Raw genomic sequence first — 20,695 nt, forward strand, 5'->3', positions numbered from 1 at the left:
ACTGGTCCCAAACCATCCCATGTTCTTCCCACTGCAATAACCGGAAAGCACACCACTCACAGACCCCCTCCCCCCCCAAAAAAAAAACACGCATGGAAGAAACAGTTCAAAACAGCAGGCTCTGATCTATGTCACAAAATTACACAAATTATTTAATTAAGAACATTTGGAGGGATTCTTTGTTCATTTATCTTAAGGCTGTCATTATGATGAGCCTAGAGATACACGTCTAAAAAGTGTGTGTGCTGGCAGAGAGAGAAGAGAAAACAAACTAAGTCTTATCGCTGCAATTACATTTCCCAGTCAGTTCTGAACATGGGGAATAAGAGGTGTTAATTAATCTTTGCCTTAATTGCATATGTTGCTAAGAGTACTGTAAATGTCTCTCTAATGCATTTCAAAAGACATCAGATCAATAGGAATGATTGGCAAAGAAGTACAAAAATTTGCAAAGAGCTTAATTTTAAAAAACAAAAGATAAAACAGCAACTGCTTGGTCACCCTTGTTTAGTACTTGGATGGGAGACTGCCAATGACTACCAGGTGCTGTAGGCTATATTTCAGAGGAAGGAGCTGGCATAGCCACCTCTGAACACTCCTCGCCTAAGAAAAACCAGTGAAATTCATGGAGTCACAATAAGCTGACAGATGACTGGAAGGCATATACATGCAAACAGGTTTGTACAGAGAGAAACATTTTGTCAGTTAGTCTATGGCAGGGATGCAGTCCACAAGTCAAATGTACCTCCACAAACAAACAAATAATAATAATTAACAAGCGCAAAAATTACAGATTTTTTAATGACTTATTTATTAATTTATAGCTCCTAAATGCCCTCTAATGGCCCAGGGAGGTATAAAAACATAATGCCTTTTATGGGTCATTTGGAATCCACCACCACCCCCCATTTTTTTTTACCTGGAGTGTATAACCCTCCAAGGTATCCTGAGGTGGAGGCTAAGTCTCCTCTTAACCTTCCACAGTTGTCTGCATCTTGTCTTTGGGCTAGAATCAGATTGATGCCTTTGCATACACTTTCCATTATTGTGTAGTGGTTTAACTATGACTCTGGAGACTAGGGTTTGAGTCCTGCTCCACTACGAAACCCACAGGGGAAATCACATGCTCTCAGCCTCAGAGGAAAGCAATGGTAAACCCCCTCTGAAAAAATCTTGCTAAGAAAACCCCATGAAGCCTTAGGGTTGCCATAACTTTGAAATGAAGGTATACAACAGGGGTAGGCAACCTTTTTGAGCCGGGGGCCAGGTTGCTGTCCCTCAGACAACTCGGGGGGCCGAAGGCGCGGGGGGTGGAGCCGCACGCCGGGGGCGGAGCTTCCACTCTCCGGGACGGAGCCACATGCCAGGGGCAGAGCTTCCACCGAAGCCCCGCGGGGAGGAGGAGGCGTGTGCCCGCCCTCTCCTCCTCGGTCCCTTTCTGGCCAAACACCCCCAACCTGCATTCCAAAACACACACAACAGCACATTTGTGCATTTCACATGGCTTTACTTAACATGGCTTCTTGCATATTTCAGAGGCTTATTCCATAACCAAACCCCTTGGGTTTAACACTTAGCATGGTTTAACATGGCTATGCATATTGAACATGTCAAGGTGGTTTCACTGTTCTTGCACCAAGTGTACTTCTCAAAAGTGTGTACTTGGTCAAGGGACTTTGGTTTTTCTTCACTGTGCATGGGTTTGTAAAAATTACAGCAATTTACATTGGCCATGCCTCAGACTAGGCTTGCTGATATCAATATCACCATTAAAGAACCAAAAACACACAGAAAAGGCACTTTGGAAAGTCACACTCTCTTGGCTTCTGAAACAGTGCTTGCATGCCTTTCAAGCTGACTCATATCATCATCATCATCAACATCACCACCACCACCACCACACTATCACTGTCAAAGCAAGGGAGACTTGTTGGCATTAAAAGCACACAAAACACACTTTAGAAGGTGACACTCTCTCGGCTTCGGAAACAGTGCTCGCATGCCTCTGAAGCTGACTCATATCATCATCATCATCATCATCACACTATTATTGTCAAAGCAAGGGAGACTTGTTAGCATTAAAAGCACCCAAAACACACTTTGGAAGGTGACACTCTCTCGGCTTCTGAAACAGTGCTTGCATGCCTCTGAAGCTGACTCATATCATCATCATCATCATCATCATCATCATCATCATCATCACCACCACCACACTATCATTGTCAAAGCACGGGAGACTTGTTAGCATTAAAAGCACCCAAAACAAACTTTGGAAGGTGACACTCTCTCGGCTTAAGAAACAGTGCCTGCATGCCTCTCAAGCTGACTCATATCATTATCATCACCACCACCACCACCACACTATCACTGTCAAAGCAAGGGAGACTTGTTAGAATGAAAAGCACCCAAAACACACTTTGGAAGGTGACACTCTCTCGGCTTCTGAAACAGTGCTTGCATGCCTCTGAAGCTGATTCATATCATCATCATCATCACACTATCATTGTCAAAGCAAGGGAGACTTGTTAGCATTAAAAGCACACAAAATAAAATTTGAAAAAACCTTGAGGCCTCTGGCCACTCACCATCTCTTCCTTCCTCCTCTTTCTCCTCCTGCTGCCCCCTCCTCCTCTTCCTCCTCCTGCTGCCTCCACCTCCTTTTCTTCCTCTTCCTCCTTCTGCTGCCCCCACCTCCTCTTCCTCCTTCTGCTGCCCCCTCCTCCTCTTCCTCCCTCCTCTTCCTCCTTCTGCTGCCCCCACCTCTTTTTCTTCCTCTTCCTCCTCTTCCTCCTTCTGCTGCTCCCTCCTCCTTTTCTTCCTCTTCCTCCTCTTCCTCCTTCTGCTGCCCCCTCCTCCTTTTCTTCCTCTTCCTCCTCTTCCTCCTTCTGCTGCCCCTCCTCCTTTTCTTCCTGTTCCTCCTTCTGCTGCCCCTCCTTCTTTTCTTCCTCTTCCTCCTCTTCCTCCTTCTGCTGCCCCCACCTCCTTTTCTTCCTCTTCCTCCTGCTGCCCCCTGCCTCCTCTTCCTCCTCCTCCTCCCCCCTCCACCATGCACTGCGCGGCCTGGGGAGGCAGGGAGAAGGCAGAGGAGAAGAAGGTGGGCGGCGCTGGGAGGCAGGGAGGGCTGCGTGGGGCCCCGCGGGGAGTCAGGGAGGACGGCACAGGGCCCTGCGGGGAGGGCTGCACGAGGCCCCGCGGGGAGGCAGGGAGGGCGGTGCGGGGCCCCGCGGGGCTTCTCCCTTTGCCTCCTCTTCCTTCTCCTCCTCTTCCTGGGCGGCGCTGGGAGGCAGGGAGGGCAGCGCGGGGCTTCCCCCTTTGCCTCCTCTGCCCCAGGCCACGCGGCCCTCCTCTTCTTCCCCCACGTGGCAGAGGAGGGCCGCGCAGCCTGGGGAGGAGGAGGTGGTGGCAGTGGCAGGACCGGGCTGGGGCCGGTCCTGCCACCTCCATGGGCCGCATCAGGCCCGCGGGCCGGGGGTTGCCCACGCCTGGTATACAACAACAAACAACTACAGAAGAGGCTGGACATTTTTGTCCAGTATAGCAACACTCAGTTCAAGGTATAAAAGTAAAGTTTCACACACAGTGCTATGGATGCAGAATACAAGTTTTGCATAGATGTGTATACACTGCCCATAAACACAAATGCACAATGTTCATTTAGCTGAAAAAGGTGTCACTTCACTCAAGAAATGTTGTTACCTGACTGCCATGCAATTTCTTGAGTGTAAAGATCGGTATCTTTCTGTTTCTCTCTTGTTCTGTGCCTTTTATTTCAGAGCTATTTTTCAGGCAATGCCACAAAGGCAGACTATTTTAAAACTGTGAAAACATTCTTGAAGGAAACAAAGATTACACTGACAGCAACAAAGAGCTGGGAGATGTTTTGGGTGGCTTCCAGGCAACCTCTTTTTCACAAATGTACAAGAATTAACAAAATCAGGAGAACAATTGCTCCAATGAGAAAGTGCAGCATTTGAAGCCATGTTCACCAAGTGAACATGGGCCAGACACCTGGCTCTCAGTGAACTGCCTTACAAATTTGTCATAAGGATAATATGAGGAAAGTGTAGTGAGAGAAGAACCTTCGATGCTACTTTAATTCTCATGGAGAAAGAATTTATTATATGTTAATCTCTGGTGACAGCTGGAGGCCTGGGACAGCCAGGAAGAGGAGAAAAAGGCTCATGCCTATTCCTCCTCTTCCCGAGCCTCCACATGCCCTGAAAAATAGCTTCACGTGCCATCTCTGGCACATATGCTACAGGTTCGCCATCATGGATCTAAACACTATAATTCATTGATGCAGCCTAGAATAGGTTGGCCTTTTTAGCTGCTGCTTGACACTGTTGACTCATGTTCAACAAGTAGTCTTCTAGGACTCCTAGATCCCTTTCTCATGTACTCTTGCCAAGCCAGATCCATTTCATCCTATATCTATGCATTTCATTTTTTATTTTTTTTATTTTTGCCCTAAGTGCAGTACCTGACATTTCTCTGTGTTGAAATTCATTTTGTTAGTTTTGGCCCAGTTTTCTAATCTATTAAGGTCATTTTGAATTTTGATCCTGTGTTCTGGGGTATTAGTTATTCCTCCTAATTTAGTGTCATCTGTAAATTTGCTAAGAATGCTCCCTATTCTTGTATCAAAGTCATTGATAAAGATGTTGAATAGCACTGGGCCCAGGACAGAACCCTGTGGAACTCGTCACTTCTCTCCAGGATGAAAAGGAGCCATTGTTGAGCACCTTTTGGCTTTGGCCGGTCAACCAATTACAAATCCATGTAACAGTTGCATTGTCTAACCACATTTTACTAGCTTCTTTGCAAGAATGTCATGGGGAACCTTGTCAAAGACCTTACTGAAATCAAGATATGAAATATCCACAGCATTCTCTGCATCTACCAAGACGGCAATTTTATCAAAAAAGAGGTATTTGTACAAAAAACTCAGGTTGTTTCCACAAAATACACTGAAAACAAAGATTTTTTAAAAAATAAATTGGTTCTACTTTTGCTAGTAGTTCATCTTTTTTTTTCTTTTTAGTACAGGGTGCCTCAACCTACAGAGAAATCTTTTCTCATGAAGGACAAGAGAATATTGCCTGTTTTTGTTACAGCAGTAGCAGTAGTAAATAATAATGATAACAAGTACCCAAAGTAGTTCCTGCAAGCTTTTCTTCTTCAGCATAAGAGGATACTGCTATGGTCTCTGGTGTCTGTGTTCAAAACATTAATCCAATAATCCAGCAGAGCTAGATACTCCTGGTGGACAAAGAAACAGTCTCCATTGGGCTTTGAGTTTTCAAAAACTCTATGTTCCGTACTGCTGAGCTTCCACAATCCACAGACTACAAGCTTATCATGGCGAAAGGCATCTGGAGCGCTTTTATTCTTAATAGTGTCTCCAGATGCATATTTGCAGGGAGAGAGGTTAAAAAGGGCTAGCCAAAATGCCTCTTGGCTATTTGTCCCTGTCAATTTAATCAAGTGTTTCCTCCCAAAGAAGGCTGCTCCTTGGTGTATTTCTTCTTTCAAATTTGTCAGAGTCAACAGACATGACAATGCCTGAAAAATAGCCTAAAATAAAGTAGCATAAGAAAGAAAAAGAGAGGGAAGGACACACACAGAGAGCAGAGAATGCAGTGGGAGAAGCCAACAGTGTGTCTCCAGGCTTCCTCTACCCTTTCCTTTGCAAAAAAAACATATTTGATGACTTTTCTTCTCTAAAGTCTTCATGATCATGCCTTGCAAGAAGACAATGGCAGATTGGAAATATGAGCACCTTTGTGTTATGCTCTCATCAAACTTGTAATCTAAATTTGGGATTGCCCACATCTGGTCTGGAGGACACATCTGGCCCACTCAGGGCTCCTAGTGAGTCCCAGGGCTCCCCAATTCCCTCCTTCAGAAAAAAATATATATATGAAGAAATAGTTTTAAAATGGCCAATTGTATATGTACAAGTATCTGGGGGAAAATAACATTTAAATTATCTTTGTACCAGATGGTCCTGCTGTTATCTGTATCTGTTTTATCTAGCTATTTATTCAGAGCATTTGTACCCTTCCTTTTAGCCAAAAATCTCCCAGGACTATCCAGTTAGTCTGATATTGATACCAGGAAAGATTCTGGAACAGATTATTAAACAGAGAGTATGTGAACATCTAGAAGGCAATTTCATAATCACAAAAAGTTAACATGGGTTTCAGAGAAACAAGTCATGCCAGACAAATCTGATCTCTTTTTTTTATATAAAATTACCAGTATGCTGTGGATATAGTATATCTTGATTTCAGTAAGGCCTTTGACAAAGTTTCCCATGACATTCTTGCAAACAAGTTTGTAAAATGTGGGCTAGACAAGGTAACTGTTACATGGATTTGTAACTGGTTGACTGGCCAAACCCAAAGGGTGCTCAACAATGGCTTCTTTTCATCCTGGAGATGAAACCACAGGGTTCTGTCCTGGACCCAATGCTATTCCACATCTTTATCAATTACTTGGATGATAGAATTGGGGGCATACTTATCAAATTTGCAGATGACACCTAATTAGGAGGAATAGCTAATACTTCAGAGGACAGGATCAAATTTCAAAATGATCTGAATAGACTAGAAAGCTGGGCCAAAGCTAACAGAATGAAATTCAACACGGAGAAATGTAAGGTACTGCACTTAGGGCAGGAAAAAAAATGAAATGCATAGATATAGGATGAAATGGACCTGACTTGGCAACAGTACATGAGAAAGGGATCTAGGAGTCCTAGTAGACTACATGTTGAACATGAGTCAACAGTGTGATAAGGCAGCTAAAAAGGCCAATGCAATTTTAGGCTACGTCAATAAAAGTATAATGTCTAGATCAAAGTAATAGTGCCACTCTATTCTGCTCTGGTCAGGCCCCATCTGGAATAATGTGTCCAGTTCTGGGCACCACAATTTAAAAAGCATATTGAGAAACTGGAGCGTGTCCAAAGGAGGGCGACTAAAATGATGAAGGGTATGGAAACCATACCCTATGAAGAACGGCTTAGGGAGCTGGGTATGTTTACCCTGGAAAAGAGATGGTTAAGAGGTGATATGAAGTATTTGAAGGGGTGTCATATTGAGGAGGGAGCAAGCTTGTTTTCTGCTGCTCCTGGGAACAGGACCCAGAACAATGGATGCAAGCTCCAGGAAAAGAAATTCCACCTCAATATTAGGAGGAACTTCCTGACAGTAAGGGCTGTTGAACAGTGGAACACACTCCCTCAGAGTGTGGTGGGGTCTCCTTCCTTGGAGGTGTTTAAACAGAGGCTGGATGGCTATCTGTCAGGGATGCTTTGATTGAGATTTCCTGCATGGCAGGGGGTTGGACTGGATGGCCCTTGTGGTCTTTTCCAATTCTAGGACTGTATAATTCTAGGATTCCATAGCTACAAAATCTTGGGTTATAAAATAAATATTATGATGATGATGATAATAATAGGATTTATTTATATGATGCCCAATCACTGGGGATGATGATGATGACGACAATAAATTTAACCATAATATGACCTCTGTATCCTTAGAGGATATGTTCCTAGACTTAACACAAATAGTGAAAATCACAGATAATGGTGAACCCTACATTTCTGTCAGAAGTTGACCAGAGTCACAATGGAGGACCTTCAGATGCCTATGCATACTTTCCTCCCAAAGTGGGTAAGTGAAACCATGGTTACTGGTCCCATGGATAAGGGGTTCATACTGTATTTATTAAAAATAATAAACCAAGCCCAATGTTTCTCTCTCTCTCTCTCATTTTACAGATTTGAGACACATGCTAGCTACAAAACTCACTGTTGCCTAGAACTATTTAACTAAACTAAGGCCTCATTCACACTGTGATTTAAACCGGTTTGCAAACCAAATGTGAATGAGTTTCTGATACCATTCAGGAGGGAGGGACAATGGGCAGAGGGTGGGCAGAGGGTTGGTACCCATCCCACCACAGGTCTTGGCAAAGCACCTCAGAGTTGCTGTGGGGCTGTCGGGGGGACATGGTGCGGTGTGGTTATTTTAAAAAAAGGTTTTTTTGATAGTTTCTGCAAACTGTCTCATTTGCATGGGTCCACAGGAGGGAGTCACAGGCGCCATGGTGGGAATTCTCCCCTGAGATGCATGAATCCATGGATGTTATGTGGGATTCAGCCCTGGGATGCATGGATCCGTGGGTGTCATGGGGGATTCTCTTCTGGGATGTATGGATCCATGGGTGTGATGGGGGATTATCCCCTGGGATGCATGGATCCATGGGTGCCATGGCGGATTCTCCCCTGAGATGCATGGATCTGTGGGTGTCATGGAGGATTCTCCCCTGGAATGCATGGAACTGTGGGTGTTATGGGGGATTCTGTCCTGGGATGCATAGATCAGTGACTGTGGATTTCTATTTCCAGTGCAGCCAAGTGGACCCTTTAAATCACAATGCTCCCGATCAACCTGTGCAGCTGTTTTTTGGTTCTGCCAGAAATTTTTCCAGAGGTAAGGCAAGTATGTGTGTGGGGTGATCCTTGAAGGAGGAAGGTGCATGTGTGTGATCAGCTATTGTTCCCATAGAAATAGAAATGCTCCTGCACTCTCTCTGCTTCTAGCAGCCCATTTTCCCACACGGATAGAAAGAGGAGGAGGAGGGTGTGCATCTTACACACACATACAAACACATACACACACAGAGGCCCATGGAAACAGTGATAGCTGATGCCAGTGGCCACACCTCCGAGTGCTTGCATAATCAGAAACACGCCCATGTGCATCATATGATTGACATTTTTTTTAAAAAAAAGAACTGGGATGGATCTAACACATCCGAAATTGAGAATCCATTTTGTTGTGTAAAAGTAAGTGTGGACATGAACTCTGTTAAATTAACATGGAGGCATTTGGTAAAGGAAAATGTAGCATGAACTTCGTTTCAGTTCAAATCGATTCTGCGATTCCAGATCTATTCAATTAAAAAATTGGTTATTACTTTTTGTGAGTGTGAATGAGGCCTAACATCACACTCCCATGCCTCATTCATAAGCAAGTCTCGCTCGATTCAATCAGGACTGACTTCTATGTAATTGCAGCCTAGTATTATGTAACAGGCACACATCACCACAATGCTTAATGTTTTTGGAGCTGGAAAGCAAAAATTACCTATAAGCTCTCTGAGTGGAAAGCTTAGCAGGCGCACCTGTCAAAGTATTATACATGCTTACCTCTGAGTGCTCATCTTTAAAGCTCTCCCTGCTTTTCTTTCTGTTTTTCCTGCTCTAGACATACACAGCTGTTCTCCAGAAATCATCCAAGAGCCATTCATTCAGCTTTTTCATGCTCATTTACTGCCCCCTACAGTACTCTACGAGGCTTTCCAATGAAAACTGGGCTGATGACAAATTGTTACCAACCTTCATTATTGACACTTATGGTTTAATTACTAAGCCTGAAGGTTTGCTTCTTCATCCACTCCAGTAGTGTTTTTTTTCCCCATCCAGTGGGTTTTCTCTTGACTCACACATATTTCCTATATAGCAGTTCCCTATCTTTTTAACCAGAGATGCCAAGGAATGTGCATGCAAAAATGCCAAAGAATCAATCTGGCACTTTCCACATACAGACATGTTCTTTAACACAGGCTATGTGTTATCCCCTGAATATAAACTCATGTGTTTAGCAAAAACATGTTTTTATGGACTGATACACTAGAACGCAACCAAGAAAAGGGGGCAATAACTAGTACCAAGTGAAGCTACTGAGAACCCTGTCTAAATAGCCTTTGGAGCCTAGTCTGCTACACAGAAAGAACATTTAAGTAAATATCACCAAACAGATTTTGGAGTCTCATGGTGTGCCACAATGATGGAGGTGGTGATTTCTTGGGTATGTTGAATTGGTACCATTGGATATTTGGGCTGAGTGCTTAGTAACCTTAAAACCAGTAACTAGTTGGTAATAGCAGCAGCTAGTAGGGCTAATATTCATTTTTTGAGATAAACGTGGCACAATGAAAGACTACTCAAAAAGTCAATGGCTAAGAAAGGGACTTCTTGACTCATTTTCTTCCTTCTGCACCACAATAGGGGACCTTTTGACACTATACAATTGTAAGAATTATTCCACTAATTGCCATGACAACATCCTATGGAATCCTAGTATCTGCCATTTAGGGAGGGTCAAATCTGTCCTGAACTAGAAGACAAGTTAACATTCAGCAAAGGGACAGGGGCAGTAAGAGAGGGAAACAATACTACAGATGGACTGATTCAGTCTAAGAAGCCACGACTAACTGAGCTACCTGAGCAGGGCAGTTGACGACTAGAGCTCTTTGAAGACACCATATGCATCTGAGGAAGTAGACTAAAGTCTACAAAAGCTCATGCTGCCGACTTCTTTCTTTCAGTTAGTCTCAAAGGTGCTACAAGATCTCCCTACAAACAACAAATAGACACAGATATAGATTACCCTGATAAAGAGTCCTGGAGAGCTCAAAGACATTTAACTTTGGGAATTTATAGTTGGCTCTGTTGAAAGTACAGTTGCCCCTTGGAACTCGTGGGAGATCCATTCCGGATCCTGCCGCGAGTTCCAAAACTCGTGCATATTCAAGCTCCATAGGCTTGAATGGGGCGCGTACATGCAGGGCTCGCGCCTGTGGCACACACTCCATTGAGTTTAATGGTGGTCGCCTCTCTGCGGATGTTTAAGTCAGTAGATCTCAAGTTCACGGACTTGGAGGGGTGACTGTATTGTTCACCTGTGAGTTGCTTAGAGAGGCTGGCTAACCTTTTTAGAAAAGGAACCTTTTGAAAAAGCAATGTAGACTGCTATTATATGCAACAGACCAGCATTAACAGGGTTTTTTTTTTTAGGGGGTGGGGTTTAACCTTAGAAGACAAAAGGTAAGCAAACACTTTTTGCCACATGACAATTAACGTCTGAAAAGTTCCCTAGGGGCCAGTTGAAGGTAGTTTGGGAGCTTGATTCGTCCACTTAGGGCCTCCAGTCAACCATCCCTACCCTATACAGTAGCCTTGGTCTCCTAAATGTTAGAAATCTGAAATAAAGAACTATATTTATAGGACAAAAACACAGCTGCATTAAGGTCTGCTTAACACCATAATGGAAGATTCAGAGGAAAGGAAAGAATCTCTTTGTTCAATGTGAATGTGATTATGGGCAATATCAATCTAATTACTAGTAAGTACTAATAAATGTTTTTAAATACGCACTGTATTTGGAATGCAGTTGAGTGTATAATAGCTGCTAAATCTCATAAAAGTCTCTCTTTTTTGAAGAATGACACAAAGATATAATTAAAAGATCCTGAAAGTACTTTTGTGATGTATGTGTGTGTGCATGCCTGCAAAATGCCAATTAGCTACATTATTTTATAAAGAACAAATTAGGAGTTTTTGAAAAAATACTAGCTTTACTCCATTTGTTTCAGGAGATTTATTTTCTCGTTTTCATCTGCCAACTTTGTGGCAGTTTAAAGCTTAGAAAAGTTGGTTTGAATGACTTAAAGAAAGCAATCAGATTGTTACTACAATTTTATTTCTATTTTTTTTTTGACAAGCATAATGAACTCACTTTTATGTATACTTGTATTTATATTATACACACAGTAGGTGAGATGTAGAAATATGGAAAGCGAGAGTGCTACATCGATATATTTTGAATCTACGCTGTAAGAACAATGCAAATTGACACCACTTTAAGTGCTGTAACTCTGTCCTATGGAATACTCGGATTTGTAGTTTTACAAGGTCTTTAGCCTTCTCTGCCAAAGAGTGCGGATGCCACACAAAACAACAAATCCCAGGATTCTGGCTATGGCAGAGATTACCAACCTGACCTCCTCCTGAACAGTCCCTGGATGAAGCACCCAAGTTCTGAATGCCAGCCATATTGGCCGGTCACCCAGTTAGTCATCAACAAGGGAGACCTTCCTAGGAAACCTCTCCCCCATACCTTGTGACATAAAGAGAAATCTGTCCTTGGCTGGACTCGAAGGTTGTCGCCTTTCCCAACTTCTACATCGCACAGAAGTTAGGCTGAAGATTTGCCCTTTATCAGATGTCTATGGGTGCACCACAAAGACATTTTCTTTATAAAAAAAAAAAGCAGAACTGCACACATCACCAATGATCCCATCTGAGAATCTACAAGCTGTCCCATATTTCATGAATCAAATGCTGTCAGTCACAAATTGCTTGACTCCTGGGAACATAATGCCTGGTGGGAACAAATTACTTTTAATAAATAAACCTTCTAAGCTCTGCCCCATATGTAGAAATCCCTGCTTTACTTTTAAGTGGACACATTTACCTTCCAATATGCTAGGTATGGGACCATGCCAGCTCATAATTAGAGGGGATACAAATTCAAGTGGATTACCTATATGAATGAGAGATTTATGGATTGTTATTGCATTATCGTCAAGTATAATCTCACAATGAGCACATGCGTGTGAATAATAGCACTCCGGTGAACGTGCCAAGTATTTACATCTAAACACCAACAGAGCTGGGGTCAATGGAGCTTGAGTATAATTAGACTCCTCCTTGTGTCACTGTTAGCCCCAACTCAGAACAATAAATCCAAATGTGGGGACAGATTTCTGCAGGTACAAACTGATAGGTAGAACAGTGGTATACGCAGCTCAAGTCTGTGGTGCTCATTCAAACAGCCCAGAAACCTCTCTGGATGCCTTCAACACACTAGTCAGCACAACAGAGATCTAAGATAGGGCTGGGCACTTGACATGTTCTGGGAGACCAGGGTAATTTTTCCATCCTCATAATTCCCTGGGGAGGCTGCACTAGCTTCTCTGAATGCAAACTAATGTGATTAGAAAGTCACTTAATTTTTTTAACCAGTTTAAAAGAACATGTTTTCTTGCTAAACAAGCAGTGTGTAGAGGAAAATCATGCCTCCAGAGGCACAATTCCTGCATGCATAGAAGAGAAACTCAATGCCTTTTCTAGGAGAAAGAGTAGGAGGGTCAATCAGTGGGCCCAGTATCTGCATCCCTTCCTTTCTTCCTGCCCATTATTCATTTTATCTGTAGCACTATTAGGCATTCATAATAGGATGTGATGCAAGATTCAGGCCTCCGTTCTCCACTGCTCTCCATAGATATAAATGTTTCAGGTTCTAGATTTTTCTGGGCTCCACCCAGCTGACTAGCCTCTTCAGACTTTCACTTTCCACACCAGATATCATTTGCAAGGAACAATCATTGGTTTGAATCCAGCTGGAGTGTTACAAATGTGTAAAGTGCCCTATACAGAAGTGTTGGCCAGCATCGACTTAAGGTACTACAGGAAGAGTTATACATGTGGTGTTACTGCACATGGATACACATGCCCAAGTAGTTGTGCATTTGGTTTCACATTTGAGTATGCATTGGGAAATAGAAAGAATATTGTCAGGAAACAGCATAAAGTGAAACCTAAACTGATTGGACTTCACAGTTCTAAACCTATTCAGCACATAATCTGTAAAAAAAATTCATTGAAGAAAATGGCCTTTCCTTTGCAGAAAATATTTTCTGTACATGAATACCACATATTTTGCACAGAATGAATGCAAAATGCAAACACTCTTTGAAAACTTCAGATGTCAAATATTTTCTCAGTGTGAAGAAAAATGTGAAAATGGCTTGTAGTGTTTTTTAAGAATACAGTTAGTGAAGAATTGCATCCTAAATTTGTGCAATACTGCCGGTGATAGCCTTGTGATTCTCTTCTGCCCACTTCTGTTTGAGTAGGAGTGGGACCACATGAGGGCAGCTATCTCAATGCCACCACCCATTGATTTGAATTCCCCTCTCATAGCAATACAATGGGACATTGCTGGGAGTCCACATGCACTTTCTGTCTTTGACGCTACAGATACTTTCCTCCCCCACCCCAACACCAGTGAGGGGATGAAACAGCACAAAAGGCACATGAAAGGAGTGTAAGAAAAAAGAATTACTTTAAAGGAAAAATGTTATTCTAAGCAAGACATCTACATTAGCAAAAGGTATCTCTCTTCATGAAAGGGCCCCTTCCCTTCAGGCAAACCTAGTACAGTCACCCTTCTGTATCCACAGATTCTGCATCCATGGATTCCACCATCCATGACTTGAAATTTAAAAAAAAAATCCCAAAAGCAAATCTTGATATTGTCACTTTTATAAGGGACACCATCTTACTACACTATGGTATATAATGAGACTTGAGCATCCACAGATTTTGGTGTCCATGGGGAGGGGGGATCCAGAAAACTCCAGCAGATACCAAGGGTCTACTTTAGTTATAAGTAATAGATTAGTCTAGATGATTTCAACCAATGTCACCAAAATAAACATAACCCTTGATGCAACTAAGCTAAACGCTTCCTAGGTACTCACAATATAGATGTGGTTTGTAGTCCTTGTTATTCACAGGGAGTCTGGATGTTTTTATCTAGTCTGAACCAGCTTCCCCCAAGCAGGTCAGGAACCCTTGCCCCCAAGAATCCCTTTGCATGTCTAGAATGTCACACCTTGTGGTCACCTGAAACTTTTATAACTTTTTTTCACAAGAATCTCAAAGCTTGTGCTTCAGCTCACCTGGCCATCTCATTGGGCAATTGTTCTCTCATCACCTCTCTGAACTCTGATGCTCTTCTCATGCTGACCCACAATAAAATGCAACATAACTTCATCACATCATTAACCCTTTGTTACCTGGAAGGGTACTCCTGTAGCTGTGCTGCCCAGATAAGGGGAGGACCCATTATCACACTGTCATTCAACAGAAATGCACCAGAATCAATGTACAGTGCGCCCGCGTCATACGCGGGTGTGTTTTATGCATCTTCCAGCATATGATGGAAGCCGCGCCGGAAGGAAGGGAGCTGCGCACCAGAAGAAAACAATGGTGCACGCTCCCGTGGCATGCGCCCTGCACCACTGCCACACCGCCGTGGGCACGAGTCCCATTTATTTGAATGGGGCTTGAGCATCCATGTTTTTTCCCTTACGCTGGGGGGTCCGGAATGGATCCCCCACGTAAGAGAAGGGACGATTGTATAACTCCATATGCTGAGATACATGCTACACAACCAAGTATAGGTCCTTGGCCAATATATTCTTATTGAATATATTCCAGTTTTTACCCTCAATGAAATGGGAGCAATTACTATTAATGTAAAGTCAAACTTAGTGAGGTAAATGGTACCAGAAGCAATTTTTATTTTAAAAATAATAAAACAACACTGCATAAATGGTTCTAGAACTGTAATTTTTTGAGGTGGAGGGAGAGCAGACTACAATACAGTATCAAACAGTTTTAGAAAATATTAGTTTGTTAAACCTAAAGGCAAAGTCTTGCTCATTACATATGCACATAACACTTAGCTACTCTTCTCACTGTGCAGTTCACTGCATCAAATATTATTTTATAATGATTTTGGCAAATGATTTCATCGAGGCTTGTGTGCCCCAGGTATAGAAAGAGAAACAAAGAAAATATTTTCTTTCCAAGACAGAGACACTAGTAATAGGAAATGTTTCATTATTACCTGTCTTGGTGAGCAAAAGGTTGTCCAAGTGTCTGTCTCCAACACCGAGGATGTATGTTATTACACAGTAGCCAGCTAGAAATAAAAAAACCCAACTCATTATCAATTTATACAGGTTCTCTAGAACTTAATAAATCAGATCAGTTCTGCACAAAGCTCTTAGTTCTACTTGTAATTCTGCACCTATTTGCAAGTTGACCAAAATAGTAAGGACTGTGGACATTAGGATTTACGGTCATGTACTTTATGTAATTTACTGGAAGTTCTCAAACAGAAATTGGATGGCCAGCTGTCAAAGATACTTTAGGTCCTTTTCTCAGCTACATCACCTTCACAGGCACAACCATTGGGAACAAAGCACAGGACCTTCTTGGTGCCTACTGTCAGTCTTGGCTTTTGATATTGTATTTCTCTACTGATTTTTTATCTCTTGCATTTTTAATGTATTTTTTTGAAGCGGTTTTAGATTTTTAAGATAGTTGATAACATTTATTCCCAATAAGGAATCCTGGGAGGTTTAGGCCTTTATTCTGTTGACTTGTGTATGATTTACTTGAAATGTTCTGGAGAAGAGGACTATGGGTACCATGGACTGATAAAAGACAAAGGAATTGTTTCTAGGTCAAATCAGACCTGAACTATCACTGAACTCCAAGATGACTAAACTGAGGCTGTCATACTTCAAACATGCAATGAGATACTGAAGATTTTCAGACCAGCACTTAAGTGCTGGTAAAACATTGCTAAATCATTAAAGAAGCATGTGTGTGTGAAAGCCTGATGCACTTCCTAAACGTCCGGGGATTGTCGGCCCCCATCCAGCGTCCCTGAATCGTTCAGGGAGAGGCAAATTCCTATGAATGGAAACTTTGCATTCATAGGAATTTACCTCTTCCTGAAGGATTCAGGGACGCTGGAGGGGAGCCGATGATCCCCTGATGTTTAGGAAGTGCATCAGCTTTCACACACACATGCTTCCTAAATGATTAAGTAGAGTTTTACCAGCACTTAAGTGCTGGTCTGAAAATCTTTGATGTCACTCATTAGAAAACAATAATGCTGAGTAAAGTAAAAGGCAGTTGGAAAAGAGGAAGAGGAAAAGAGGTGGTTTGGCTCAATTAAGGAAGGTGCAGTTTTGAGTTTGCAAGACTTGAACAGGGCAGTTGATGAAAAGGCCTTTTACAGGGCTCTTGCTTATAAGGTTGCCATAAATAAAAGTCAACAAAAAAGTCAATACACACCACAACAAAAACATCTTGTTGTTCCTCCCTAATAGGGCAGATCCATTAAATCAATGGGTCTAAAGGTGCAACGACACTGTGGAAATAATGCAGTTTAATTGCTATGGCTCTGACATACAGAATCCTGACATTTGTAGTTTTGCGAGGCACCAGCACTCTTTGGCAGAGAAGGTTAAAGACCTTGTAAAACTACAAATCCTAGGATTCCATATGATGGGGCTACAGCACTTAAAGTGATGTCAAACTGCATTATTTCTAAAAGTGGCATAGTGTTTTGAGTGTTAGATTATGACTATAGACACCAGGATTCAATTCACAGATTGGCCATGAAACCCACTAGGTGACCTTGGACAAGTCACATGCTCTCAGCCTCTGGGGAAGGCAATGGAAAACCCCTTCTGAACATATCTTGCCAAGAAAACCACATGATAGGTTAGCCTTATAGTTGCCATAAGTCATAAAGGACTTGAAGGAACACAATACACTTAGAGGCATACCATATGCCACGTATTGTTTCCTTACATTGAACAGTTAACCCAGTAGGTTTACTCTTATGGGGACTAACTTTCAGGATTACGACCCTACTCAGAAAAACTTAACATTAACGTGCTTTAGACATCCCTTACCACAGCTTTTGACGTAAGTATCCATCACCTCTGCACTTATTCCATGGGGCCCAGTTTCGCTGGGTGCATGTTTTCGGAAGAAGTTCTGAAAGAACATCATTGGAATGTTTATTTCTTCTCCTAGTACAGAACTTTGGAAGTATCTCCAAGGTCTGGCTGAAAACATGAGCTATTGGTGGCCTTGGAAAAATCTATTAGCATATACTTTTCCATTAAGAGTTTTGCCCCCTCCTGCCCTGTTCTTAAAAGGAGGCCAATATTTAGTGCTGAAATGGGTTATTTCTTTTCTTTTCCTTTAAGCAGATAACATTAAGCATTGAACAATCAAGCAAATTACATTTCCTTTCTTTACCACTACCCGGCAACACTTAAATTTATATCTGATCGAATTTCCTTAACCTTCGCCGCCAAGAGATTTAAAATCACTTTGCATTACACATACTCAAGAGCCCTTCTTTTCTTTAAAAATAATCCCATCCTGTTGGATTTCAAAATGCAGAGTTATTGCATAATTACGGAGAGTGTTAAATGCTTCAGAAGCAGATATATTTCTTTTGTGCCCGAGTTGCAAAATTTAAATAGCAATTCAAAGCAATTGTGAATGAAGATACATGAAACAAATTACAAAAAATGCATTAATTTATTTTATTTGGGGGGAGGAGGAAATGGCCTTCGGGGTTGGAACTTGAATTCCAGCTGTGAATTGGCCCAGAAATTATATTAAGGATGAAAGAGCAAGAGAGCCAGTGTGGTGTAGTAGTTTGAGCACTGGACTATGACTCTAGAGACCAGGGTTCAAATCCCCTCAGAGCAATATTCCACCCTAAAATAAATGTGAACCATTAACAGTTTTTACATAAGAAATTTCCCTTGCCTAAGTCCCTTTTACACTACACAGTTATATAGCATTATGATCCTATTTTAAATGGCATGGTAGAATTCTGGGATTTGGAATTTAGGAGTATTTAGGGTTTTTTTTTTCATGAGAGCTCATGTGGTGTAGTGATTTGAGTTTTAAACAATGACTTTGGAGAAAAGGGTTCGAATCTCCACACAGTTATGGAAACCCACTGTGTCACCTAGGACAAATTACACATTCTCAGACTTAGATGAAGACAAAGGCAAACCTCCTCTGAATAAATTCTGCCAAAAAAACGCCTAAAAGGGTTGTCTTATGTCTGATGGCTAACCTATGGCACGCGTGCCAGAGTTGACACATGACGTACTTTCCCCCAGCACACAGTGGACAAGGAGGAAGAAGGGGTGCACAGCTGTTCCACCTCCTTCCCAACTCTCCCCGGCCTCCAGTTGCCTCTCTAGAGGCAGCTGAAAGGTGGGGACAGCGTGGGGGAGGAGCAGGAAGAGGCGTGACCTGTTCCTCCTCCTTCCCGACCCTCCTTGGCCTCCAGTTGCCTCTCTGGAGGCAGCTGAAGGCCAGGGATGGTGCAGGGGGATCCTCCCTGGCTTCCAGCTACCTCTCTGAAGGGCAGGGATGGTGCGAGGGGAGGAAGAGGTGAGAGCCTGTTCTTCCTTCTTCCCGAGTCTCCCCAGACTCCGATTGTCTCTCTGGAAGCAGATGAAGGACATGGATGGTGTGGGGGAGCAGGAGGAAAAGGCGAGCACCTGCTTCTCTTCCTTCCCAACCCTCCCCGACTTCCAGTTGCCTCTTTGGAGGCAGCTGAAGGCTGGGGACGGTGCATGGGGACCCTTCCTGGCCTCCAGCTGTTTCTCCCGAGGCAGCTGAAGGCCAGGGATACTGCTTGATGAAGAGGAGGCATGCCTATTCTCCCCCCAGGCCTTCACCTGTCTCTAAAGAGTCAGCTAAAGGCCTGGGAGGGCAGGGGGAAGAAGTCCCATTCTGGAAGTCCCGCCCTTGGAGGGTGGAAGTCCTGCCCCTGGCACCAGGAAACACTCAGTGCTGGAACACCTTTTGATTTGGGCGCTCGGCCCATAAAAGTTTCTCCATTACTGTCTTAGGCTCTGTTCTCTTGTCATTCAGGACACAGAAGAGTGGTGTTTTAAACCACCTCCTGCAAGCAATCGTTGTTGTGTGGAAAAAATGTGACATGAATCCTGTTTCTGACGGTCACACTGGATATTTCTTGCAGGAGGAGGTAGCAAACATCAGTGTCCTAGTCAACAGGCAATCACAGTTGCCAATACCCAGTAAGGCAAGATTGGGGCTGTGAGGGAGGTCAGGCCAGGAAATGCTACTTAGTTAAGGGTGTATCTACCTTGCAGAATTAATTCAGTTTGACAACAATGTAACTGCCATAGCACAATGCTATGAAATTTTGAGATTTGTAGTTTTGTGAGATTAGTTTTATCATTTAGTCTTCTCTGTCAGAGAGCTCTGGTGCCACAATAAGCTACAAATCCCAGGATTCTGCAGGATGGAGCCTATGGCAGTTATAGCTGTGTCAAACTGCATTAATTCTGCAGTATCAACATGAAAAGAATTTGACATTTTCCACTGAACTCAGTGCCAGTCTAAGTGACCACTGAATTGTATATCCATGACCACTGTCAGCAAACACACAATCACACACACACCTGTATACTTTCTTCAGTAGCCAGAACTTCTGCCACAGGGACTGACTGAATGAACTGCATAAAACCTGAGGGACAAAAAAAGAAAGAAAGGAAAGGAAAGCATTAGAAAACTACATGCAGGATTAATATGGCTCAAGGGTTCATTTGTCAAACTGATGATTTATACAAGGATCTGTTTGTTATTTCATATTGTAATATCCCTTGTGCCTTTAATGACTATTACCACAGGCAATGGAAATAAAAACAGGAACTACTATATACTGCACTTCCAGCAAGGCAATTAGGAGGTAACAAAAAGGTAGCTTTTTGGATACTATAGTCTTATTCCGTAAGAAGTGTGCAGTAATCAGAACATTTAGGAATGAGCATTGCATAAACATAATGGCTCCTCCAACAAGACAAAGAGCAGACTCACCATGTTTTGTACTAGTAGCCAAGACTTTATAAGGAGTCAGCTTCAAATCCAGATTCTCCTTCCTTAAGAGCTATTGAAAAGACAAGATGTTGAAGGTTATGGCCAAAAATTAAGGAGGTGTTAAAAAATGGACTATTGTAGTTTTGCTCGCCTACAATTTAGTGGCTACAATGGAAGTACAGAGAGGAGGATGAGGTCGGGAGAAGCTTAATTTGCACTAATTTATCGTAGTAAGAGGTATGGAGAACAAAATATATATGAGGAGAGGCTGGAGGAGCTGGGCATGCTCAGCTTGGTGAGAGA

The 20,695-nt window shown here is 42.6% G+C and overlaps 1 protein-coding gene across 2 annotated transcripts in view; it reads right to left on the reverse strand.

The window, feature by feature from the left end:
* The window catches only part of LOC149324230 (phosphatidylinositol 3-kinase catalytic subunit type 3), a 155,267-nt gene that overhangs the window by 70,898 nt on the left and 63,674 nt on the right, over positions 1 to 20,695 (reverse strand). For both annotated transcript variants that reach the window (XM_089497916.1, XM_089497911.1), the window contains 4 exons: positions 20,393 to 20,462; positions 19,978 to 20,042; positions 17,425 to 17,509; positions 15,558 to 15,632 (listed from right to left, as the gene is read on the reverse strand). In XM_089497916.1, the coding sequence (XP_089354042.1) occupies positions 15,558 to 15,632; positions 17,425 to 17,509; positions 19,978 to 20,042; positions 20,393 to 20,462 (295 nt within the window). The remainder of the gene's footprint in view (positions 1 to 15,557; positions 15,633 to 17,424; positions 17,510 to 19,977; positions 20,043 to 20,392; positions 20,463 to 20,695) is intronic.

This window comes from Sceloporus occidentalis, unplaced genomic scaffold, assembly GCF_023333645.1.
Source record: "Sceloporus occidentalis isolate IW3139 unplaced genomic scaffold, rSceOcc1.0.p SCAF_1, whole genome shotgun sequence".
In the NCBI taxonomy this organism is placed as follows: Eukaryota; Metazoa; Chordata; class Lepidosauria; order Squamata; family Phrynosomatidae; genus Sceloporus; species Sceloporus occidentalis.